This window comes from Petromyzon marinus, chromosome 7 (genome assembly GCF_048934315.1).
Source record: "Petromyzon marinus isolate PM22_M1 ecotype Great Lakes invasive population chromosome 7, UKy_Petmar_22M1.pri1.0, whole genome shotgun sequence".
NCBI lineage: Eukaryota > Metazoa > Chordata > Hyperoartia > Petromyzontiformes > Petromyzontidae > Petromyzon > Petromyzon marinus.
In genome coordinates, this window is record NC_133673.1 from 9,647,232 (window position 1) to 9,674,011 (window position 26,780).

General features: G+C 50.8%; 1 protein-coding gene across 3 annotated transcripts in view; it reads left to right on the top strand.

Moving 5' to 3' along the window:
• Window positions 1-678: 678 nt before the first annotated feature.
• Window positions 679-26,780, top strand: part of LOC116939936 (dual specificity protein phosphatase 16-like) — a 40,957-nt gene continuing 14,855 nt past the window's right edge. The window contains exons 1-2 of one of the 3 annotated variants that reach the window (XM_076065343.1): window positions 679-1,140; window positions 2,827-2,957. Coding sequence is in view for 2 of the 3 variants with exons in the window: in XM_032948994.2 (XP_032804885.2) it covers window positions 1,008-1,140 (133 nt within the window). In the remaining variant the exon portion in view is untranslated. Of the gene's footprint in view, window positions 1,190-2,826; window positions 2,958-26,780 lie in introns of all 3 variants that reach the window. The other 2 variants (XM_076065342.1, XM_032948994.2) reach the window with 2 other exon arrangements.

Sequence of the window (26,780 nt, forward strand, 5' to 3'; positions counted from 1 at the left end):
ACCGTGCCCGGGAATACAACTTGAGGCCTTTGGCTTCGTAGCTACGCGGTAATGCCCTTAATCGTTGCGCCACCGCTTCCCGCCCGTGTGTGCGCGTGTGTATGTGCGTGTGTGCGCGTGTGTGTGTGTGCGCGTGTGTGCGCGTGTGTGTATGTGTGTGTGTGTATGTGCGTGTGTGTGCGTGCTATCAGGGGGAGCGGCAGTGTAGTGGTGAGCGCTACGCTGCGCTATGAACCCAGCGACCCGGGTTCGATTCCCGCTCACGGCCAACACCGGTGACGATTATCTGAACCGGTCCTGCGCCTCCCCCTAAGTCGACTCAGCCTCGCACGCGTACCTGTCGCGGTGGATTAAACATCATCACTGGGGGGGGGAGACAAAGGCGGCCGGGCGTGGTTGCTTACCAACCCCAACCCCGCCGTGCGCCTTCAAAGGCGCGCATCGCAAACATCACCCCCCCCGCCCGCCGTCGGCTACACGGGGACCCTTTGCCTTTGTCACAGGCCACCAATGACCTTATTAGCGTCCAGAGGTGACATCATCGCCTGCCCGGGTCGCTCCACCCACCCCGTGGCTGATCCTCGCTAAGTCGACCCCTGCTGCCCAATGGGCTTCGCCGCAGCCCGCCCCGAATGACATCATGAATGAAGCGGCGGTGATGTAATGGCTCCGCCAGCTGGGATGGTTTCACCCCCCCCACCACCACCAGCACCACCACCGAACCCACTCGGCTCACCACGACTCCGCTCGCCCCGCGTCGAGACGTCGGCTCCACCGCACACGCGCGCGGCTCCAGCGCACGCGCGCGCGCACGAGAGGCACAACGAGAAGGAGCAGGCCATGTTGTTGTTGTTCTTGGGGTTGTCTAGATAGGCGTTCGTAGCCCGCAGATAAGATAGACGAGAGTGTGCGCGCGTGCGTGTTGTATTGTCCATAGACAAGTCGGTCGTAGACTCGCCCAGGATCACACCTGCGAGAGAGAGAGAGAGTGAGATTAGAGGATCTGGATGCAGTCAGATGCGGGTAGCGTGCTTGGCTCGCCCAGGAGAATGGTCAACTGCGGTGAGGGTCAGAGCAACCTTCCGGTGAGGAGCATGTCTTGTTCGGCCAAGAGGAAGAAAGGTCTCAAGCTGTGTCCAGGTACGATCGACGACGATGATGATGATGGAGTCAGTGCGTGATGGTCGTGGTGAGTGCAGCGTGCCGAGTACGCTGGCCACACGTGTACTCTCGACACTTTTCACATTCACACGCGCACTTGAGGACGGTCACATTCACAAACGCAGACGCACGGCGTCTACACCGCACTCCACGGGCGCTTTACAATTCACGCGGCGCGGAAACTCGCGTTGACACACGACCAACATTCACACGGAGTCACACGCTACACTCTTTTCTCACTCTTTCCCCAAGTCGGTGCGTAATCTCGCTCTGTTGAAGGAACCGTGTTCAACTGTTGTCGAGGACACCGTCGGTCGTGCTGTTTGTTGCTCGCCGCTCGGGGATTTTTCAACCTCTGTGTTTGTGCTCAACGACCATGATTTAAATACAAAGATCCCCCGTGTAGCCTTTAACAGACTGCTAGCGAGTAGCGAGCACCTTTGAAGGCCGGCACGGCACACGAGGGGGTGGGGATGGCCAGCACAACGCCCGGCCGCCTTTGTCTCCCCAGTGGCGATGTTTACACATCGCACCGTTGCACTCATTTGAGGCTGAGTCGACCTAAAAAAAAACAACACGATTTAAGACACACAGCCACACACAAACCCACATTGCCACGGACAAAACACCCACGCTCGTACTTGCACCCCCATCAGCTGAAGTCAACGAGTGTCACCGCTGTTTTACAACAACAACAACAACCACGTTTTGTAAACACCCTGTTACCCGCGTCTCAGAGTGCCCCACAAGTGAAAAGAGTCGCGGCTAATCGCCACGCTTGCGTGCATAATTTCACTCGCACTCCCATGAAATCCGCCGGGATGCTGACATACGGAGTGCAATGAATGTGGCCCTTTCTCCGCAGCCACTTTAAATGGGTGCACCGTAACACCACCCCGCACGGGTTCGTCCTATGGGCAGGTCCGCCATGCGGTGTTGCTAATTCCCAATCCTAAAACGTCTGGCCGGCGTGTGAGAGTGGGTCACACTCACTCACTCTCAGAGACTCCACTGAGCATTCTCCCCAGTGGAGGCGCTTCCGTCAGCAGTGGCGGGAGCGGGCAATTGCAGGGCTGCGCCTTCACCCACGCGGGCAGACTTATTGTACGATATGAGCTTAATGGGCCCAATGTAGGCCGTTTTACGTTGTATATTCGTACAATCATCAGCTGTAGCCGTTGTATCTCCACTGCTGGATGAAATGGATCTCGCTCATGCACAGTACCGTAGTAGTAGTAGTAGAAGATGTATTCGAATTGCTCAGTGTTTTAAATATCTGCGAAATCCTACGCGGTTGTACTTTAGAGCGTGGCCACGTGCTTGTTGCATCTAACACATTACCCATTACCGTCGCAATATTCTATAGCTCGAATACCGCACTATGCTGCCGAACTTACACACACACACACCGACGATGTCGCGGTCAATTAACCCCGGCAAACGGCGCGTCGCGGTAGATTGACACGGGAAGACCATACATGTGTGTACACATGCAACCTGTTTAACACGCCGGGGGTGAACCAACTGCGTGTGTTCTCGCTTATCAAACGGGATTTGTTCTCCTTCGGTAAACCGCTATGGACGTCCGCTTCTTTTTTTTTGGCTTATTGCAGCTGAGTGATGGGCCCTCGTAACCTTTGCCCATTGACGTCACTCATGTTTCAGCTCCGCAGGTTAATTGATCGTAACTCCGCGGACTGCTGTGGTCACCGGGTCTCAACATTGTCACTGGCATGTGGCAGAGAGCACAGCTGTCGGCGCGCACTGCTGATGAGACTCAGAAGGAGTCGAAACCGGTACAGAGTGTGTGTTTTCTGGTTGCCATGCCATGGACAGACGCTGCTTTGAAAAGCATCGGTGCCAAGCCCAATGGCCCCAAATAGGCTGATGGGCAACTGTGTAGTGAATCCACCGCTGGGTGAAGGCCTCGCCATGTCGCCCCCATCTGACGCTCCTACGATGCAAACATCCACCTTAGCTCGCTCCATCTCCTCGGTGAATGTGCTTTTGCGTATGTGGCGGTGATGTTTATTCTTTTTAGGACCCCTTTGTTGAGGTCCCCGTGCACAAGTCTGCGCTGGGTGAAAGTCCAGCAGTGGCGTAATCGTGCTGCACTTTGAACCCCGCCGCCCGAGTTCGATTCCCGATCAGAGCGAACGCCAGTGTTACCTTGAAGCAGTCCGTGTAATCGACTTACAACCCCCCTCGAACCACTATAGTGACGTATCAAACAGCCCACGTGATTGGGATGGCGTGGAGAGGCTTTCACCCACCAGTGGATTGGCAAAGGGCCGTAGTTATTTATAAATACACAAAAAGTCAGCACACTCGTAAACAACCCAGCCTTAAAAAGATAAAATAAAGATATTATCAGTGACGTTTTCCAAAAATTGAGCCTTTTTCATAGCACACAGAGGCAAGAGATTTTAGAGCTATGAGGGTTGGAGACTGCGCTTAACACCGCGAGGCCTGTTGCGAATGAAACTTTATAATTTAAATTTTAATACAAATCAGTTTGTTTCGTCATTATATTGATCGTTGAAAGATTCGTCTGGTGCGCAACAGCTACAATTCGGTAACTTCATATGCCCATCTCACAACTGGTTATCATCAGCCCCCCCCCCCCCCCTCGTGGTGTTCGGTGCATTCTCTGACCCCTAGTTAACCTCCTCTCTGGCTCTGTTTATGGTCTATGAAGAATGACCATTGCCTGAAACGGCACTGATTTTATATATAGTAATTTTTAAGGCATTATCATTGACGATAGGTGTTGAGGTTTTTGTTGGCCGTGCTTTTGCACCACTGAAAGTGTATGAACGTTGTACTATACGAATGTACTCTGTGCGAGCATTGGCCAAGGGTATGTGTAACTTGTTCCCTCCGCAGGGCTTCATAATGAAACTTCCATCACATGGCAGTAAAATAATAATGTGGCCAGTGGTGGATGAAGGCCTTCTTCTCACTCTGAGTCAGTCACGCGTGTTTAACCATACTTCGCCAACGCCTTTCAGTGCGGGTTTGCTGAAGTGGGGGGCTTAGGGGGGGGCAGTATCAGTTCATATATCAGATGTTAGCCATAGCCGAGAATCTAACTCAGGCATGCAGGGTTAAAGGCATACAGGGTTCACGTGCCGTGCACGAGCCCCAGTGTGTTGTGGTGGCAGTAAAAAAAGCCCCTCTGTGTTGACTGGCGATCGATGTGAGTCTCTCAACACGTAACTTTATGTGAATTGGTTTATCGTTCCTTTTGGGTATTTAAAAAAAAACTGTAACCTATGCCATTCGTAGAAAATGAAAGTGTGCAGAGGTGTGGAATATCCACCGAGGTGCGCGTGTTTAGAACGTGTACGCGCGTCAATATGCCAGTCGGAGAGTGTGGGGAAAGAGAGTCCGTGTAATGCCGCTGTACGCAAAGCCTTCTCCTAGTTTTTTTTATCTAAAAGTTGTGTGTTTAAACTTTAGGTGGGACGACATCACATCGGCGGTTAATAACAGCAGCCTGAACCGCGTCACCTCGTTATCGGCAAACTCTAAACTCAGGGACCCGATGATGTAAATGATTGTCATTGTGAGCCGACTACAATGATGCCGATTATGTAAAGTGTGGATCTCCATTATGCTTTCATCAAGTTATTATGAAAGCAGCGTATGTTACATTGTAGCCGCAATCATTATAATAGTGGGGGTGCGGGGAGAGAGGAAGGGTACTAACTTTGGATTGTGAACACTCTTACACTTTATAACCCCCTTCATTGTAAAACCCACCAATTAAGTCATGTTGCGTGTGTGCTTTCTAAAAGTCGGCCTACTTTGAGCAATTATCACCTGCATACTTTGCTTAAAAGTCATGCCTCGTTTAAGTTCACGCCATTTACCTTCATCTTTGGCCTAAAGCCTTGAAAAGAAACTAATATTATAGACATTCAAAGTCACAGACAGATCCATACAGGCACAGCAATGAAAACTGTCTATTTTGTAAGATTCGCAAACCCCGTTTTGTGATGATATTCCACGGCATGAGGGCATTGCTGGGCCACGCTAAATCCATGAAGCAGCGCTAAGCTCGTTAAAGCAGCAAACAAGATCCTTGGACACAATTGTCAATGTTCTTTGGTTCTTTTGGCAAAGTCACGTAGATAGAAACATAATAAAAAATAAAGTGAATTAAAAAAATAAACAATAGAAACAATAATAAAAAAACACTATTGTAGGCTTAGCCTGGTTCTTAATCGGAGTGAGTGTACTGGCAATCTCTAATGTGGACTGTAGCCTGGTTATCAAGTTTGGTGAGTGTACTGGCAGTCTATAATGTAGACTGTAGCCTGGTTTTTAAGCTGGTGATCGTATTGGCAACCTATAATGTAGACTGTAGCAATGGTTATTAAACTGAGTGAGCATACTGGCAGTCTATAATGTAGACTTATTCTGGTTCTTTCAGTAATAAAAACAAAATAAGAATAAAAAATAAAACAAAAACGACAACGTTTCAATCGCAACACAAGCAGTCGTCATCAGGAAAATGGGGGTTAAGCCTCTCAAGGCAAGCTGCTTATAAAGGTTTAGAGATGGGCGTAGCCCAAGTGTGTCAGCAGCATTGGCGAGGCAGCTAATGTTAATATAGGAGAAAACCCCGACACCTGCAGTTGGTCTACACCAATTAAAGGGCCGCCAGGCAATCATTGCGCCTCGCTCCACACCCCCACACTGCTGACGGTGGAGGTTGACAAAAAAACACAAATCAAGTCATGATCCAAAGTGGTTGATGACATTTTTCCAATGATTTCTGAGCTTATATAACCATCCTTTCGGTTGAAATTGTGTCAGTCTGTATATATGGATGGCTTCATGAACGAATCTTTCTTGATAGCCAGTGGGCTTGCAAAGTACCATCGTCTTAGAGAAATAAATTTCGGGTGAGCCAGCCGCATTAAAATAATGATCAGCCACGGCAGAAGTATTGGTCCTACCGTGTTTCAAATCTGCCTTATGCTCACGAACACGGTCCGAGACATGTCAATGCTTACGGGTCTAAACAGCTTTGCGTTGCGTGTACAAAAAAGCTATCGTAATGAGCATACAGTACGCGACTTGTATTAAACCGGGGAACTTGAACAGTGGGCTACATTCAGGCAGTTTGTGTGTATGTTTGTGAGATTGTGTGTGTGTGTGCAGGGGGAGCGGTAGTGGAGTGGTTAGTGCGCTGTGCTAGTAACACCATGACCCGATTCCCACCAACAAGTGACGATCATCTGAACCGGTCCTGGGCCTCCCCTAGGTCGAATCAGCCTCAAATGAGTACCTGCTGCAGTGTGTAAACATCGCCAATGGGGTTTGCTAGCCACCCGCTAGAGTGCCGTGTCGGCCTTCATAGGCGCTCGCCAACAGCACTTGCCCCAACAGTTGTTACGGCTATACGGGGGATCTTTGCCTTTGTGTGTGTGCTTTCGTGCGTGTACTTGGGCAGCACGTTGAACAACACTGCTGGGATTGTGGCAGAGTAGCATTGTGTTCATAATAAAGGGGTTTTTTTGGGTTAGATCGCGTCAATCTAAATGTGTCGTTGACCCACCACCACCGACACAGCCAATTAGTAAGGTTTGTCGCGTTAAAAAAAAACGTACCGATTCGTGACTTACTCCAGCACACCGGTGTCTTGGAGTTGTAAACCCACAGCATTTATAACAACAACAACAAAACCCTGTATTATGAAATAATATTGGTCGCGAAAGCCTACGCGTTAAACGAGTCGTTGTGGTGTTGTCTGGTGCGTGTTTACGGCGGTGAGGGAAGGGGGGGGGTGAGGGGCGGTGACGGGGGGGCAATGAGGGTTGGGGTGGGGGGCATTGTCGTGCAGGTATTGCAGGAAGGAATGCGTGCGGGCAATGTTGCTGCAGAGTTTTCTCTTGTGAAGGGGCTCGAGGCTGTGGAATGTTTGCTGTAAGCGGTCTGCTCGCAAGACCTCATATCTGACATTTCGCAAGCGGGCCGGGCGTTAGACTTCCTCCGCACTCGTTGTTTCGTTGACGCGTAAACTTTTTGGTGGGAAAAAAAAATAATCTGACACGTCGTTTAAGGTGTCAGTGCCCTGCGCGCCTAGGCGGCGCGCGGGGCGAGGTTTTCGACTGTCGTGCTGCGTTGAACGTGGGGAACATTTCCCCCAACTCAGAATGTGTTTTAACACGTAGCCCAGCAGGTGTCGAGTTAGCACAGATCCTGTTAACCTCTGGCGAAGATTGGAATGTGGGTCTGGCAGTTTAGTCTTCCGAGGTGAAGCGGGATATTTTATCGCCCGAGCAAAAATAGTGTTAGCCGGCCAAGTTGAGGCAACGCAATCCACCCTCTCGCTGCCTCCCACTAAGACAATGGCCATTGGGCAACAAACAGCTCCCGTTCACGAGCCGCGTCTCCGAAGCAACCTCTCGCCGCCCCGCAAGGTCAAGACCCTTTATGTTTTTTTTCTCTTTGGACCTAAACAAATTGCCTTCGAGAGGAGAGGCGGGGCGGAGTGGGGGGCAGGTGCGACTCACCAAATGCAGATGGCACCGCGCAGATTTGCATTCTGCTAATAAAAGGGCAGCGCCTAAGATGTGAAAGGGGCATTCTGATCAGATACTCGATTCAAGAGTTCCATTTAAATCCTGGGGGGGGGGGGGGTTTGGGGGGGGGTGCGTCTCGCCCGGTCTATGTTTGCCAGCTGCCTTGCCCGAGACGGAACAAAAGGGTCGAACTGTGAAGGGCTTGCTTGGGAGGGGTGAGTGGGGGGCGGGGTTAGTGGGGGGATCCAGGGAGGGAAGGGGAGGAGGAGGTTGGGAGAGCTGAGGAAATTGGGATTCGTGAAGGATTTAGATGGGATGGCACGAATCCTTAACAATTCGGTCACAGGGGGGATAGAGGGCGGTGGGGTGTCTTGAAGGATGGAATGTCATGTGACAGTGCTCGAGGACAAGATGAGCTTGATATTTAAATAAATTAAAATAAAGACCAGTGCTGGGTGATGACAGCACGGCTGCACTGGGGGTGGTGGTGAGACCACGATTCGGTTGGCAGGGAATTAGGAGGAGGGCCGTGAGTTGTGTGGCAGCGTCATTGCAAACATGCAAATTGGGTTTCGTCGGCAGCCAAAAACCTCGCCTCTCCAGTAAAGCGACCGCCACACAGTGACCCTATTTGTGGGGAGCATCAGGGGGATGGGTTCCACGCTTTCACCCTTTCCGTGTGGCTCGGGTGCGGCTCCTGAAAGACGGGGGGGGGGGGGGGGAGGTCAGCGTTGAACAGATGGAAATGTAAATGGGGTCGTAATTGAGCATTTTACAAGTGGCATTATTTCACCAACGCTGATGAGGCTCGAGAGAAAGGAAGGGGGGGTTTCGTGCAATGGGAGTTCTTGACGCTATGAGATCGCGTATCCTGTTCATGTTAAATTCAACACACCGGTTAAATTACATTAAATAAACCAGTCGAAGGGATGGAGAGATGGCACGGTAGTTAGTGCATCACACTTTGATCCCGGAGACTTGAGTTTGAGTCTTGCTTCTGCGCGATATTTGAACCGGTCTCGGGTCCTCCGCTTCACCAATCTGTACTGAAGAGCGTGAAGCGTGGGCGTGGAGAGCCATTCATCCAGCAGTGGATTGACAAAAATATATGCATGTAATGTACGAAGGATTAAACTGATAACAGAAAATTTAAATGAAGTTAATTATCATGTTTGGGTTTTCTTTATTGCACCATACCTGCGAAAGAAGTTCGGAGGTCCAATTATAGTAATTAATTAAACTACATTTCTAAAAGTTCCAATAATTTACCGAGGAAAGCCTCATTGAGTCTCAATACTTTTTCAGGAGGGTCCTGCGTTGGGATGTTTGGCCGATTTCATTAACGAGTGTTTGGGCCTCATTTTGGAGGAAACACGTAGGGGTAGCTGGGACAAAACCTTCCCACACATACGACGAGGGTGGCACTCATCGTTACCATCTCCTAACCACCTCACAGTCCCAGCCTACAATACCTGGCAAGCCCTTGTGGTCACCCACGTGCAATGAGGTAGAAAGGTCGGGGATCCTGCAGAAGCATTTATTTTTCCAAAACACACAACAGGGGGTTGGGTGTGTAACAACGGAACCACATGATCACACACACAAACGGCCAGCCGCATGTGACTGGTTTTGCGCTGCTTCCTGAAATAAATCACTCGGGTGAACTTTAAAGGGAAATTATGTATGGCAAGATAGTAAATACACACCGCATAGTCAGGTTCCAACATGCTCACTCTCACCTCAGTCTCATCATTGGCGGTGGCAGTGAATTTTGACTTTCCTTCCTCCCCCCACCGCCACTGACGCCCATATTTTTGTTCCAATCCGCTGCTGCACTGAATGCCTCCCGACACGGTGTTGGTCATTGGGGTTGTTTGGCCGTACTTACCCACACTGGCCATTGTGGGTTGGTGAAGGCACGGTGGCGAGATGTTTACTACCTCGCCTGGTATACAGGAGGTCGTGGGTTTGATCCCGACCCTGCGCCTGCTGCTGTATATTTGGAGTGTGCGTGTCTCTCTCCCCGTGGTCGTGTTGATTTTTCTCCGGGCTCTCCGGTTTTCCCTCCACATTTAGAAACATGTGCTTTGAGTATTTGGCTGCTATAAAATTCCACACGATAAGCCCACTTCGTTGAGCTGTCATTTGTGGCCAGGTCGCTTCTGAAAAAGAGCTATAAAGCTCAGTGTGCCTTACCTGGTCAAATAAAAACAAATTGTTCGTTAAATAGTTTGTGAGTTCGAAAGTGAGCCACAAGATCGGTTCGGATATCACTCGGTGTTGGAAGTTAGGTGGGGCTGGGTAACGGACTCGTACTCATTTGGTTCGTAACGAGCAGTGAGATAGCCACTGCGCGACCACTCCCTCCACCTCTCATCGTACGTAATTTGCTTGAATCAAATTTGAATAATCAGTTGGGCAATACGTCAAGACATAACGAGCACTCCGTCTATCTGTGTCGGCTGCGGGTTCCGAGGTCGACTGGTCAACGCATGACAGCACTTGCTCTGCTGAGCGGGGTCCACTCGTCGATGTCATCCGACCACCATGTCCGCCTTTATCTTCCTCTTGCCCTTTTGCTTTCACTTTCATATTCCCAGGAAGGAGGAGGAGGAGGTGGGGGTGGGGCACCGCGGTGGGGCACCAGTGCAAGCCTCGCATTGCGCGCCCGCAATTTGCCACCTTCGTCCGCCTAATGCTCTGACACTGGAATGCACCTTCGTGCTCAATGTATGCAACCCGAACATCGATATCACTCCTGCTTAAATCATCCAGAGGTCGCTGGATCGATTTCCCGTCGCCGCAGCAAACAAAAAAGGGCACGTTTACTAAATCCGCACACCCCTGTCCACCCCACGGCATGAATGGGAGCACACGATGGGCAGGTCGTGTGTGGAGGGTAGGGTAAAGTGGGGGGGGCTCCCACCTCTCATGGGACGCCTGGCCAGCGTGCAAGAGGAGGCCAAATGTCCTCGAGAGGGCGCTCTACGGAGGAGGCCCTCGCCACCAGCAGCGGCGTGACAAAGCAATTGCGTGGCTGCGCCTTTACCTTTATTTGTTTACAAACTAACTCGGGATAAACCGTGCACAGACGTGCACACGTTTGACTTAGACGAAGAACAGCATGGAGGGGGGGGGGGAGCAGTCCATCGGACGGAAGCCGCGGCTGTCGGCGCACATTATAACCCCCGCGGTTTGGCGAGGGGACAGTGGACGGAAGCCCTGTGCCTGGGGGCGGGGGGGGGGAGTCGTTCGTCAGCTTCGCCATGGGAGCAACGCTGCGCGCTGCCAAGGGTGACTTAGATACAAGACGCTTCGGCTCATGAGGAGCGACCACAGACGCACGTGTCATCCCTTGGCAGACAGCGGCGCTCCGGTGTGACGACGCGCCCGCGCGGTCCGGATCGCTCGGCAGATTACCGAGTGCAGCCTGGGCTGCTGAGCTGCCCTGATGACATCACGGTGAGATTTAAAGCGACCGCCGAGCAAAGACGCTTCGTACGCCGCCGCCGCCAGCACACTCCCGTATAACTCGCAGAGCTCCTCTCGCGTGTGGAAATTAATCGACGCTCTTTCGGCGATTCAGCGCGCGGGCGAGCGAGCGCTCCGTAGTAATTCACGAGCGTCGGACGGTTTTTTTGTTTTCCCACGGAGCCCCGGCGGAAGTAACGTAAGCTTCATCTTTTAGACACATCTTCGGAAAGTGAATACAACAGCGTTTAAAAGACTCGATCTGACAAGCTAGATGGGCGTGTGTGCCACCTCCGAGCCACAGTGAGATTAGGAAAATGGTTCTTCTCTCCGTTAGGGTTCCCACCTTGTCCACTGTAGACCAAACCCAGACATCGTTGTCAGTAAGAATAGGTCACTTTTCAAAACTGCGCCAGCACGCTGGAGCAAAGTTCCAGATCTCGGTACAAATCAAGTTCTGCCACCCAAAACACAGACGGCAACTCCCGGACTGTCCGGGTCAAATCCCGACAGCTGACAACCCGATGCGTCTTCGGCTTGTAGCGTGGGTTGTTCGGCACGATGTCCGACGTTTCGCTCCACGCAGTCGGGAGCTTCTCCAGGAACTGAATTAATCGCGGCGAACAACATGGCCCAAAAACACATCGGAGAGCCACGCAGCACGAGAGGTGACAACCCACGCAGCAGTATTCGGGAGGGAAAGGGCACCGCCGCTTTCAAGGCCCCCCCCCCCCCCCTTTTATCGTCGACACAATGAGGCGCAGGCGGAAGCGCGACAGCTTCCCTGACGTAATTGCGCGTGCGAAATGAAAACGGAAAGGAAGTCTCCGAAAAATTGGGGGAAGTCTTGGGGCAGCGTCACCCTTTCCAGCGCACTCGGTGCACGGCGCCACGCGTCCCACGCCGCCAAGCCCCCCCCCACCCAGCCCCCCCACCCCTGTAGCCCCCCCCACCCAGCCCCCCCACCCCTGTAGCCCCCCACCCAGCCCCCCCACCGCTGTAGCCCCCCCCACCCAGCCCCCCCACCCAGCCCCCCCACCCCTGTAGCCCCCCCCCCACCCAGCCCCCCCACCCCTGTAGCCCTCCCCACCCAGCCCCCCCACCCCTGTAGCCCCCCCCCACCCAGCCCCCCCACCCCTGTAGCCCCCACCCCTATAGCCCCCCCACCCCTGTAGCCCCCCCCCACCCAGCCCCCCCACCGCTGTAGCCCCCCCACCCTGCTTTACCACCCCTGTAGCCCCCCCCCCCACCGCTGCGCGTGCCCGCGACACTCAAGCGCCCTCCACCGTGCCCGGCGATCAATAATAATTATTGACGGCCGCGGCTAAATTTGGCTCTGTCCGAGGAGCGGCTCCATCTGGGAGGTGAGGGGGGGGGGGGCGACGCTCGCCCCCCACCCCCCCACCCCGCTTAGCCGCTTGTGGGAGCGTGGGGAATCGTGTGGGCCGGGACCCAGGGGGGGGCCCCCGGTGAGAAGGGGCCGCGTCTTAAGAAGGGGCCGCGTCTTAAGAAGGGGCCGCGTCTTAAGAAGGGGCCGCGTCTTAAGAAGGGGCGGCGTCTTCATAAGAGCCCGGTGAAGGAGCGGTGCGAGGTCGACGGATCTCGCCGCCGCTCTACAGCTGACGCTGCCCCGTGCCTCGCAACGTCGAGAGAGTTGGGAGCCCTGTGACGTTATGGGCAAGTTGAGGTTTTTTTTTTTTTAGAGGGTGAAAGTTTGACCGGTCTAAAGTTAGCCATGTCCTACGATTACCTAACACTTGGGTAAAACCCAACACTTGGCAAACGTCAAACTCACACCGCGACCGACACGGCGCGGGGAGGAGGCCTTCATCCAACGCAGCCCCTCTTTACGTTGCTATTTGCACATTGTGAGTGGACAGAGTGTGCCGTCAAGTATGACAGAACAACCTTGAGCTACGCGGTGCGCAGTCGTATTTCGCGCACGAGGAAGGCGCACGCACAATCGCCGTGCAAACAGAGCGCGGCTTCGCTGTGTGACGGGAATGGGTTTAGCTGTCGAGGCATGCACAGTTGCGACTGGGCGCGCTTTGCTGCGCGCGCACGCGTTAAAGAAACCCCGACGAAACTGCTGCAGACGCCCGCTGCGCCGTTGAAAATGACCACCGGCGCACGATCTCGCCCGGCGGTGCCAAGATGCGGCAATTGCAAACGCGAATGAGGCCGCCGACGCCGTTTTAACTCTAGAACTGCTGTAATTGCCAAGTGTTTCTACGCGGCATTGCGGAGTTTATCTAAAGCATGTGGTCGAGTGCTATGAAATGGACGGCGAGAGGAAGCTTAATCCCTGCAGGAGGAAATGGGAAAATGTCTCTCCCACTGGCAGTGCACAATATTCAGCCAGGACTGTGTCTGCCTATTGCTCAGCAGCCTACACGCCCGGGCACATGCAAGCCACTGAAAGTAGCAACTTTCCCCGTCCATGCAAATGATAATTGCCACTGCAGCGCAGGAGCTCTTCAGGGTGGGGCCTTTGACACAATGGATGACGCATGGTGTCATTAGAAAAAAAATCAAGTTACATCCTTTCCCAGGGCATATGCTCAACGCAGCCAACGAAGCATGCTTGCCTTCACTTCGCCAGGCTGGGAGCTTCCATGTGCTGGAGGGTTCGTGCGTTCAATCGTGAATAGCCCAACAGCTAGATAGCAAGTGCACCACCACCGCCGCCACCCCCGCAGCGTCCCCATGCACCATTGCAGAAAGTGCTCCATGACGTACTGCGTCGTCAAGTGCAATTGAGAGCCCCCGGCTGGCAGAGCACATTTCGGTACAAAGTTCAACGAGCGCGACCCTTGACGTCGAAACGCAGCAGAAGCAGCAGAAGAAGAAGAAACCGCCACGCGAAAGTTTGAGTAAAGCTTCCGGATGAAAATGAACCATTCCCCCGAAATAGCCGACGCGTAACTCCAAAATGAATTCACGCGAGCGCGCGCATACACTGCACGCAGCAGCAGCATCAGCAGCAGCAGCAGCATCAACAGTATCATCAGCATCATCAGCAGCAGTCCGTCGGAACGTGACGACCGCCAGCCGCCGCGGCGTTTGCGGCGATTCTGAAACGCCCGAGCGCGATAGCGAAGGCGCACGGCCGACCGTGGCCTGGCCGGAGTCTCCGGGAATGCGCCCGAGCATATTTTCAGCCGGCGTTCCATTCCACGGCAGCGCGGGAAGAGGGCGGGACTCGTCCGGAACGTTCTTGAGCTTCGCTCGGCGCCGTGTCGTGGTGGGTACGCGACGGAGGGGCTTTGGGGATTAGGTGACCCACTCGTCCCGTGAGTCAATGTAAATTTCCCCATACCCCCACCTCCCCCCCACGAAAAAAAAAGGCGCAAGGCAGAGAGCGTGTGACATCTCGTGAGACGTTTATGGTCGCGGTCGGTGTAAAGGCCGGTCATGTAGCGCGTGAGCTCAGACGGGTTAATCAATAGCGGAACGCGCGCACGCACACGGGTGATTGAATGATCGCTTTTTTTTAATCTTTATTGGGCTTTATTGAGAACAAAACTGTGAATTACGAGCACGTGTACGGACTCTGCGAGCTTTCAAGTGGAGTATTTAATCAAGCACCCCGAGATTATAAAATTACGAAGAAAATATAGGCTTTTTTAAATAGCGGATATAATGTTGCAAGCTGTCGAATGAAATTACCCACCTAGTTTGAGACTTTCGGGCAAAATGTTTATTCCTGGTACCTTTTGTAGTTGCCGGCAGAGATTGCATTACACGGCGCGTTGCATCACGTAAATGATGGCAAACAAAATAAACCACGCTGAAATACTGCTGTAAAACCTGAGTGGTATATTCAGCTCGAATACCATTGTGACGAACGGGTGACGGTTGGCAAAGCCCTTTTTACTTCTTCGTTTTTGGGCAAAAAGATGCGTCTGGAAGAGTGCCGTGGAACATGTGAAGATTTTTTGCAGTAAGAGCGTTACCAATCACACGTGCCCAGATGGAGGCAGCATTGTTTCTGGGATGTGGCGTCATCCAAGGCACCATCTGCCCTCCCTCTCTCGTGGATTATAAATTCTTATTGAGCACCGTCTCCCAACCTGGCATTAAGGGGTGCATCTGGCACAGTGCCAGTGGTGGTGTTAGCGGAGATACACTGGACATCTGTGAGAAAAGGCTTCATAGCTCATCGGATTCCTCCAGTATAAACAAATATTCTGATGCCGACTCTGATACAGTATCTATGTACAACCGACCGGTGGCAGAAATTGTTACGACTTTGGTGCTCGTAGCTCGTATCTTAGTGGAGTTTTACGTCTCCGCTCGACATTGGCAACATTATCAGCCAAGTTTCTGTTCCACCTTTTAAAGTGTTTGCAGTCCCCATGTAATTATAAATGGGAGGAGACGTAGCGATTTAGGGCTGAGATGAGTCACTCACACCAACAGTCGAAGACATTTTATCAAGACAAATATCGAAGAAGCAATTTATTGGAAAACTCGTGCCTAAATGTCAGATGAGCTCATAATTATAATACATAATGACAATCATGCCCTTACGTTAGATGTATTATTATTAATTAAGTAAACTTTTTAAATCTGATAATTTAGCTGGAAAGGCCGCACTGAGTGAAGACTTCTTCAGCAGGGTTCTCCTTTGCTAATATTTAGCCAATTCCATTAATGAGTGTGTGGCTTCAAGTGGGAGACAAAATAAGAGTACCCCAAGTGGGTAACACTTAAAACTCTGCACAGATAACTTCCAGAATACATTGCTGTGCTGCCATCTCCTGTCCACCTCACAGCCTTGGCATACAACACCAGGCATTCTCCAACCTAGGCACAAGTCAGGCCCAACTCTGCTTAGCGACTGATATCTGATGAAATCGAGGGCATTTAGGTGACTTGGTCATAGGCTTTGAATGTTAAGGGTCGTGACAAGAGGACAGAGGAGGCAAACATCCTTTTGTTTTGGCATGGCTTTGTACAGCAACTCAAAATTTCCACATCCACTGAATGTAACCGAACGACGTTCTCAATTGGTTCACAGCGTGGTCCACGGTCTGGCAAGGATTTCCACGTTCAAATTTGCAGGGGCTCCCTGACAGCAACATCGCAAGACGACAGGACACGTCCGTGCGAGTTTGATATAGGGCTGCAGAGACGTCTCATCGTTGCCTGATCCTTGGCTGGCAGCCGTGCCCAGCAGTCAATCGGGCTGGTAGCTTTACTGTTTCCGTGGACTCATTTACGGATCAAACAAACACAAACTCTCGAATAAACACGGCGGGTCGCAAAACAAATAAACAAATAGTGGCAATACAAGAATGAGGAAAATAAACAAGCACTGGGAGTTTGTATTGTTATAGCAAACGGCAAAGTATGGGCGTGCTGCGTGTTTGTGGCAGTGGCACTGAACACGTAAACTTATTTCTTCATCAACGAAAAATGCTCGTAAAATACCGTGGCGGTTGAATGTACCCAAACTGACTTTTCTTTCCGTCCATGCTGGGACGGCGTGGTGCTGCGTTCGGCTTCGTGTAAATGTGAAACCACCGACTCACTTAACCGTACACAATCGACGTTTTAGTAAAACTATACACATGAATACCATCAAAATTACGCCTCAGCTTGTATTTCCCGCACCTCCGATTAGCACGGTTTGCGACGTACGGTGCGAGAGAAGTTCAGCACACATACACGAGGAGGTTTTTTTTTTAATCTTCACCGTGAGGTCGCCTAATTTGTGGAAATTCCCAGTTGTGAGGCCGTGTTTCCTGCCGTTTGAGGAGTCCTGTCTACGGAGCATGGCTCTTAAACGTTTAACTTCTCAAGCTCTGAGTCATTGTGCCTGGCTCTGGCCTCTCTGCGATCTCCTCGGAATGGCTTCGTAGGAGGGCTGGGCAGGTGACACGCGGTATTGCAACAGCAGTCGCATGGCAGTGTAGTGGAGGCTCTCAACGGACGGGTTGTTTTTCATTCTTGCTGTGCACGCCGGTTGCTCGCTCACCCAATTTAAACCTGACTTCATCGTTCTGATTTTTTTTAAAAAAAGGTGCTGACTCATTTTCAGCATTAGCCTAGATCATTCGAACAAGTATTGCATTGACTCACAAGCAAAACACTGTTGTATCGAGTCCAGCTATGACTCTTCGTTGAATCATTTAGCAATGCGTGCAGTTGCAGTCACATTAAGTAATGAATACCAATTGCAAAAAAAAAAGAATTCGAGCACTTGAGGCCCTTTGAAGAAGTTGGGACACTCGGCAGCAGTGGTTCTTACAAACTGAATTTCAAAGGAAATTAGCAATTTAGCGCGCAAGTGCCAGCGTGCGGCTAGTTTTGCCCACCAGCGTGAAATGAGCCAACGGGAATGTGTCAAGTCGCCGGTGGGCTACTATAGTCAGTGGTGGGGGGGGGGGGGCACGCGCACCCCTAACCATCTTGGTAGGCCACCGCTCCCCCTCCTTTGCAGACTGACCCTGGCGTTCTTCAGATTTGTACCAGTTGAAGCAAGCTGGTGTCATGACTAAGGGGCGTGGAATGCGAGGTGGTGGAGGGGATGAATGTGTTTGAGGACGGAGAATGTCGGAGCCCGCGTTTGGTCGGTGGTGCTGCTGCTGCTGCTGCCGCTGCCGAGCGGCGCAATCCAGGGTGGAGCGGATGGGGAGGGAGGGAGGGAGACCCGCAGTTGGAATGGTCGGGTGGGTGGCGCTTGAGCGCTGTGCGCTCACACTGCACATGACCTCAGAGCGCTGCTGCTCGCACGACTCATTTGGGACCGCGAGAACAGAACGCCGCACTGTCTCTCGGCCGCTTGCAGCGGCCGCTATTGCACCGTTTAATTTCTCGTCGCAAAGTCATCGCAGCCCATTTCCTCCCCGCTCGGGTCGACCTTCGGCGTTCGTGCACCCACGCCGCGATTATTATTATTTTTTTTTACATAATCGTTTGCTTTTGTTTTTATTTTGAAAATTATTTGGTTTTTTTTCACTTCAACCGTGGTGCCAGAGTTATTCTTTATTTTTGCACGCTCAACGATGGTGATGAAGCCGAGGAGGCGGCAGCGAAGGCTCTACCGCGCAGACATCCAAGGTGCGTTGCACGTGCGATCATCGCGCCGTTGTGCGGGGCCCGGCCACGATCCTGCACAAGTGATGCAACCCAGATGAAGACGGTGCTTTGCAGTGGCTGGCGACACTCGCGGCCATCGCCGTCTCGTCGTCTTAATCCGACCTCTCTCTCTCTCTCTCTCCGGCCGTCGTCCTTTCGCACGCTGGTGCCCTCTCATTTTCACGCTTTGCGGAATGTCCGGGCTCGTAAGCGAGCGAGCCCGCGCCCGCAATGCGCTTTATTCGGCAAAGTCGAACGCGTCTTGCGTGATTATTTCGTGTTCGTGCCGCCACCTCCCACACCCAGGCATGGTCAGCGCCGGTCGCCGTTGGCCGAGGCCAAACAGAGAGCTGTTTTCTGTTCGAGCGTCGCCTTAGCGGCCGCGCAGTAAATTACGCCCCGTGTGTTTCCGTTTATGGCTGCGAGCGCCCAGCGGGGGCCCAACGTGATGTCATGCGCCACTTTTAACAGCACATTTCCTCGACAAGGCAGTGAGCTCACTCTCCGGAATGCACAGCATTCCCTAATGGATCCCAGTCTCGATCCCACCCCGTTCCACATCCCGCAGGCTTTAGCCCTGTGCGCGGCAAGCCTCCTCGCCACTAGATTTTGAGATATATTAAAAAAAAATCAATCCGGAGCCTATATATAGTACCGCTTGGCGATACAGGTTGAGGCAATTTCGTATCTACGTAAATAACCACATGACGCGCCGCGCTAAGTTGGTCTGGAGCAGAGAGGAATTCCTGACCTTCGTCGTCATCATCGTCTTTATTTTACCGTTGCAATGTGGCCCCATGAACGTGGCCACTGGGCCTTGGCCATCGTCAATCAAGGTTGTTTACGTTATATGTGTGCAATGAATATGGGCACGGTGACCTGAGGACAATTTCTTTTTTCCTCAGCGCAGTTGTCCAGCCCATTGCACTGAGACATTTTGTTTATCCGGACTGCGAGATGCGCGAGTGAGATTTTTCCCATCGCGATGTCAGCCCACTCCTGCTGCCTCTGGGTTCATGGCCGAAAACTACAGCGGCTTAATATGGACATCCTAATTTAGGCATCCTGTCACTGAACTTAGTAATGCTTGATGCCGCTATTAACAGCCAGTTCCCGAATCTTTTTATGCTGCCCTCATTCACACACTCACAAAAGTATAATTTACATTCGGGAATTTGCACGCACATATCATGCAATAGTTCATCATTAAAAGCCCTTTCCCAGTAAACATGGAACGTCCAAAGACGGCGTTCCAACCACGTGCCAACGTTGACCCCAATGTTATATTGTTTACTGGGCTGTAATTCTACTGTCGATAGAGGCCTCCCCTTGCTTTGTCATTCGTGGGTGTTGCTTTGCACATACTTTACCACGCTGGTCAGTGCGGATTGGTGAAGGGGTGGGGGCAGAAGCCGAATACGGTTCAGACACCACTCACCACCGATGTTAACCATGGGCAGGTATCAACCTCGGGACTCTGGATTTGTACCGCTGCACGTTAACCACTGCACCACAGCAAAGACAATAACGAAAGTCCCCCCATATGGTCTTAACAGACTGTAGGGGCAAGTGCTGTGAGCGAGCACCTATGAAGGCCGGCATGGCACGCGAGGGGGTGGGTGGCCAGCACCACGCCCGGCCGCCTTTGTCTCCCAAGTGGCGATGTTTACAAACCGCACAGGACCGGTTCAGATAATCACCATTGGGATTGGCCGTGGGCAGGAATCGAACTCGGGTCACCGGGTTCGTAGCGCAACGTGCTAACCGTTACGCTACCGTATGTATATGGGCACGGGTGCCCATATACATACATCAGTCCGCACATCTGTATGAATATGAAATAGAGCACGTGTTTGTGTTGTGAGGGCCATGCTACACTGGCACTCGGCCGGTCCCGTGGGGGACCTTGAGTTATGCAACAGGCAGAGTGGATGGTGAGAAAACGTGGTGTGGATGTCACTCCACGGATGCGGCAACTTCAGGGCGGGAGGCAGTGGTGCCGCTTTGTTTGTTTGCGTTTGCGTAAAGCTCGCTTTAGAGAGTTTTGGTTTATCGTTTGGTCTTTTCTCTCGACGACGGAATTTTTGTTTATGTTTTTGCGCTCTTCAGGCCGGCTGGTTTGCTCCATAAACGTTGCTATAACGCCAGTGACTTCAGAGTTCAGTGAATTAACATTTGAAAGCAAAACAGCGACACTGTAATAAACGTCTGACACCCAGTGGGACATCGTGCCAGGTGTGGTAGAACATCACTTAATATTAAGCTGACGATGCATGCATCGATTTGTGCTTACAAAATACATTAGGATCTCAACGCCCATGCACAACAGTGTAAACAACTAATTTAAGCATCGAATTCATAAATAAATTGCCAGGGTGATGAATCGTTCCACCCATAAATTTGTATTTAAAGCTTTCGTGACTGCAGGGATTCATATTCTTGGTTCTTTATTTTATTGTTTTCCTTCTACGTGACTTTACCGAAAGAACCAAGACTACGTTCCACCTATAATTTGGCACTTTTATTGATAGGGTTGGTGGATCCCAGCCTGCAGGGTCACAAGATGTGAGTAAAGCAGGTACATCGTTTTAAGGGTTATCTATGCATTTTTCTTGTTGTTTTTCCCCCAAGCACTTAAATTGTATTCCATGTACAAAACACTCACTGCAAATCTGATCAAACAACCCATTGCAAAACAGTCATGAAAACAAGCCTTGAGACTCAGCAAGGCATTTCTAGGTAATTGTCATATCAGCCACCATGATTTAGGGTTAGGACCTCTTCGCTCCTTGGGCTGCCACTCCACCGTTCGTCTTAACCGCCACTTTTATTAATTTTAGCCGTCCACAAGAGGTGGCGGATTTTAATGTTTTAAGTTAAACACTTGGTGCTAAGTTGATTATTACATCGCAGCATGGTGAAAGACGGTGGCTTGGGGAGGCTGATGATGATGATGAATCCTGTGCATGAACTCAAAGCCACGGCTCGAAGAAGCGAGTGAGGGAGAGGAGAGCGAGGGAGGGAGGGGAACGAGGGAGGTGCATGTTGGTTGGTCGGGGTGGGACGGGTGGGCGGGAGGGAGGTAGGAAGGAGGAAGGGGGTCAAGCGGTGACTAAATCAGCAAACAGTGCGGAGAACAGCGAGTTCGCTGCCAGCAGTGATGAGGAGTGAGGAATGCGGCTTGAACTCAGGAGGGCTCAAGATTCTTGCTGGCAGAGCTGGGCGCTCCCTCCCCAGGGGTGACATTCTCACGCAGCCTCGCCGGCTTGAGGCTCACTCAGAGGCTGCGTCGTGGGCCTGCGTGCCTCGCACAACGTGTTTATTATCGCCGCTCCGCTTGTTACATGACCCCGAGTAATTATTATCGGCAGTAACGTTAATCACATTATTATTGTTGTTAACGCATCTCAGTACAGGCTATTATTCACGTTAGAAGTTTTGTAAAAAAAAGCAAGGCTATTTGCTGCTGCTGCAAAGAAAGAAAAGAGGGGCCGTCATCCAAAACTTTAGCTTGTTACTTACAAACCATGGACTGTTGGGATTGAACGTGGTAATGTGTATTTATCTTGGGGTAGTTTTAGCTATGTGGGATGGGCCATGGTGACATTTTGATTGTGCGGATGAAACTAAATCAATCGCTGCTGCAGAGACTCTGCTTATTGTTGGTGATGGAGACATCGGTACGATTTTGGCAAAATCCAGACAAAAAAACATGCGGCAAGATGTGAAAAACCTGGCCCTGTATGTGTGTTTGTGTACAGCAATGAGTTGAAGTTCACTGAAATTCAACTTCGTATAGGGCATGGCACACCTCCCTTTAAATATTCTGCATTTATATTATAACTTTGATTTCGCAAAATTCTCACAAAGTTACAGTTATTCTATTCATACACTAACCCTTAATTATTAGCTCAATGCTTATGTAGTTGATTTGCTTGCAGCCTGTATATGTAATAGTGGCTGCCTTTGTGTGATTGAAGGTTTATGGGATAATAACCCCAGTGAACAATAAAATCAATGAGTACATTTCATCGGGACATTAAGCCATTTTCATTGTATTTTTTGCGGCTTCGTGTAAATCTGCGCACATGCACGCAACCACGCAAACGTTCGCCAGGAGCCTGCGTTGGATTTACGAGAATTGGAAAAAAACAGTCACGCATTCAGAGCCTATCAAATTGCAGTCAGCTAAGGGGTCAACTTGCAAGTTTATTTTGTTTAACCAGGTGAGAGCTCAAGAGACCAGGAGAGTCTCCTTACGATAGAGTCACCAGGGTCACCTAAGTAACAAAAAGCACAACTATTACTCACACGAGGAATTGAAAATATTGCAAATATAAATCGGGTATATTTTACCTCCGACTTGAACGTGGCGCAAAGTGCAGAACTAAGTTACAGAGAAACGTGAACAATACACGGATGGGGGGGGGGGTGACTATATAATTAACGTAGTAACGTCCCACTTGCAGAATCCCATCGTCGGCGGCGTGTTGCCCTCTAAAGAAGTTTCAACATGTATCCGTGCGTGCTGTGATGTAAGTTAACTTGACACGCGAGCTCCGCTCTCCAGGAACAGACGACCGAGCAGGGCCCCACGAGTTCCTCGCGACCCGCACGGCTCGGCACTGTCGTTCGATTCTCCTCTTCGCTCGCACCCCCCCCCCCCCCACCTTAATTGTGACGTGAATGCGCGCGGTCCAATTAACGCATTCCAACATTATAATTCATGATCGTTAGCGCCGTTCTCTTTCCATTAAGCAGTTGTTGGGTAATTCCTGAAGGATTTTATCTGAGAGGTGTGTGTGTGTGCGTTTGCGATATTCTTCCGATGCATTTATTAACCGAGAATAAAACGGCTACAATGGAACCGTTATAAACTAGACTTGTTTTACAAGTCTGCAATATCCACTGCTGGATGAAGGCCCCCCCCCCCTTCCCCTCCGTGTTGTGTTGGGCACGGAGGGTGTTTGACTGGTTCAGTTGTCACCACACCATACCACAGCTGCTCCCAGACTATTATATTAACCTACACGAGGTCTCGAATAAGAACTAAGAGTGGGATCCTCCCGATCTAAATGTGCACCCTCCCACCCTGCCCATACTTGTACAACCTCGTGCCCCCCACTCCCCTACCCCTGGGCCCTGAGAGCATTGAGCCCCCAACCGAAAGCTGCTCTCGGTGAGGTTTAGTTGCATGTGCTACGGTTTAATTTTAAATGCGTTACGCCATCTGTTTTCTCAAGAAGAAGTGAGGTCACGCGTATGACATCATGCGCAGTGACTCTGGGCGGTGTGCTGTTTATTCACCATCAAGACCCCATCAGTAAGCGAGTGCTCGGGCGGTAAAATACTGCAGCCCCGTGCCGATTAAAATGCCCTCTGAAGAGGTGTGATTTAGCAGCTGTTTAATGAGTGTGTGCAGGGAAGTTGCGTGGCTATGTATTCATATATAGCGCGACTCGAACTCAGCGACCCGAGTTCAATTCCTGGCAACGGCCATCGTCACTGTTGAGTAATATTTTAAACGGTCTGGGGCACTGTTCTTCATACATTTTCAGAGGGGGACCACTTTTTCCGATAAACCATTGGAGGTTTGACATCACGAATGTGTGTTTTCACATTTGTCTATTGTCGTGGGTAACCCACATCAGGGGCCTGACTAAAGGCCATCAGTGGCCCGCGGGCCTTGCAATGAAGAACGCTGGTCTGAGGCCTCCCCTAGGTTGACTCGGGCTTAAATCAATGCCGAGTGCGGTGCACAAACATCGGCACAAAGACGGCTGGGCGTGGTGCCGGCCAACACCGCCGTTCCACTTGCGTCGTAATTAGTAGGTGTTCGCCAACAGCACTTTTCCCCAGGGGTCTGTACGGCTATTCAGGGGATCGTTGTCCTTGAATATTTACATAAAGTTGTAACACAACGAATTCTGAGATTCCTGTTATGTTTTGCAACTCAAGATACCTTTTTTGTTGATTTATTATAATTTGTCCCTGGGCCGCACGTATTTATTCTGGCTGCCGAACTGCCTCTGCAGTGAGAAAAAGTGCTTGAGTTTGGTGTTTTGTTGCCCTTAGGCTGCGCCAACTTTTTTTTTCCCCACAGCGCAGAAAGATGGAGGGCTCATTAGCACAAATCCCTCGGCAACAGGAGGCAATGATGGCTGCACCGTACTGATGAGTCCAAATATTGATGAAACTCGTCTAAAAGTTCCTTGTTGTCCTGCTACAGAACTTTAAAAAAATTGCCACGATCATGACTATTTTAGGCTGGTGGCCATTCCAAGGCTCTGTGCACAAGTTATGCATGCCCAAGATTGGTAAAGTCATCTTGACATGCAATGCATGCTGGGATTCCTGTTGTCCTTTTGCTCTTGTGTATAATTCGTGATAGATGTGCGTGTGTTCGCCAGGCCCCGTTTCAATCTTTGAAAGTCCCACAGCAGTGTCAAGATCATTATTATTCACCCGACGATTGTTACGCAAGGGGACTGAACCCCAGCCAGTGGCATATTCAGAGGGCCCTCATGTGAACACTAAAAATGTTGGGTCAGTGTGCCTTAGTTTGGCTCTTTAAACCCATTAGACATGGCCAATAAAGCCCTTATACACTGCAGCAAATGCTCTACTTGGTAACAACAAAAAATACCACCCACGACGATGAAACGCCAAAGCAAGGAAAATATAATGCTGCTTCTGAGTTGTACGTACATATGTTGAACTTATTTCGCACCGTACGTAGCCAACCATGCTAATCGGAGTTGGGGCACTCGTACATCGCACACTGCTATGTCATGTCGTGGAGTGGATGTTGACCCAAACGATTTCAGGGACGTGAACAAAAGGGCCTTGAAAGCCACATTCCATACTCTCAGAGTCTTAAGATATTATTGCAATGACGTTGCACGTAGCAGTAACTCATTGTGTTTAGTTAGGGATACTGCCGCGGTGCCACGGTTAGCACCCGAGGACTTGAGGTTCACGGGTTCAATCTCCAGGCGTGGCAGGTGAAACAATGGGTAAAGTTTCTAAAATCTCACCCTCACGTATAGATACACTGATCAAGGGAGGCCCTTACGCCAGCAGTGGCATAAGCAAGCAATTGCAGGGCTGCACCTTTACCCCTTGATGTCAATTACAAGTAATAGATAACAAACTTGTTTTCTTGCACACGGAGAATTGGAGAATCGGTTATGCTACGCTGCAAATGAAACTTTTTCTCTCGTACGTCATCAGCATGGGTGTTTTTTTTGTTCATTTTCCACAACCCAAGTTTGTCCACCAGAAGCTGCGCACAGAGCGAGCTTGGAGAGGGAGTGTGGAATTCGTTAATTTTTAACCCTTGTCACTCTGGCTGCGGCGGAGCTGTTCGGCAAGTAAGCTGCCAAAGCGTGGTACCAAGGTCACGCCGAAGAGCTGACAAGAGAGGCGAGCAGCTTACGTCAGCAGAGTGACGTCCGCTCTACAAGGCCCAAACTGCGGTCTTTTTTTCCCCTGTCTGCCCAGAGTGCGAGAGTGCCTGTGGGTATCCACTTTGCTGCCATTCATTCCTCTTGTGCAGTGAAGGACATTTAACAACAACAACAAACAGATCTCGACGCAGCCAGCGATTGCGCTAGTGCTTAGAGATGTGCCTGAAACATATACCGTCAGCCGTACGACAGCGATCAAGAAAAATGACAATTCCGTCACGGCGATGCCCTCCCTGGCTTAAAGAGGAAGTGGGACATTGATTGAAAAATACTTTTACTTAAAAAAAACCTCTCGATAGTTATTTAAACTGCTGGAATGTTCTCTACGGTGCACTCTTAATGTTTTCTAAGGTGTTGATTTAATTCAAAGAGGAAACTACACAGTGTTATATGTTAGAAACCATACGTACCCCTTCCCACCCCCCTCCGCAAGGGATGTGTTATGTCTCAACGAGTCCCCAAGACTGGAGTGTCCTGCACTGGCATCGCGACATTTGTCCAATGTCTCAAGTGCTTGGCATGTTTTCTTCTTTGCTTTATTCGATTCTTAAGAGTGACCTTCTCCACCCCATGCTTTTATTCCGCGCGTGTCAGCGGCAATTATAGTGTCGCGGCAAAGTCTGTCATCGACTGCTTCCAGCGAAATACCACAGACACCGCGCCGCGTATATCTCAATGTCACCGCCGCGTGTAAACTTGGTCCTGCAGTTTAGATCGCGCACTTTAAACAGGGACTGATCCATGTATAGATACTCCACTAAAAGAATTTTGCTAACCGATTGATACATGATTAAAAAAAAAACATTTTTGCATTTTTAACGATCATCTTTACCAATCCACGGCGGAATATCACGGAGGCTGCGCTGCGTATCCCAATGGGGGACGTTTGACCATGCCTCAGGACGCTGGTCAGTGCCGGTCGGTGTAGAGGGTGGTTGGGGCCCCAGAACGGATTCAAATTTCACTCGCCATTGATGTTAGCTGTGGGCCGGGAATCAAACTCAAGGTGGCTGGGCTGATGGCGCAGTGTGCTAACCACTGCGCCACCGCTCCCTCT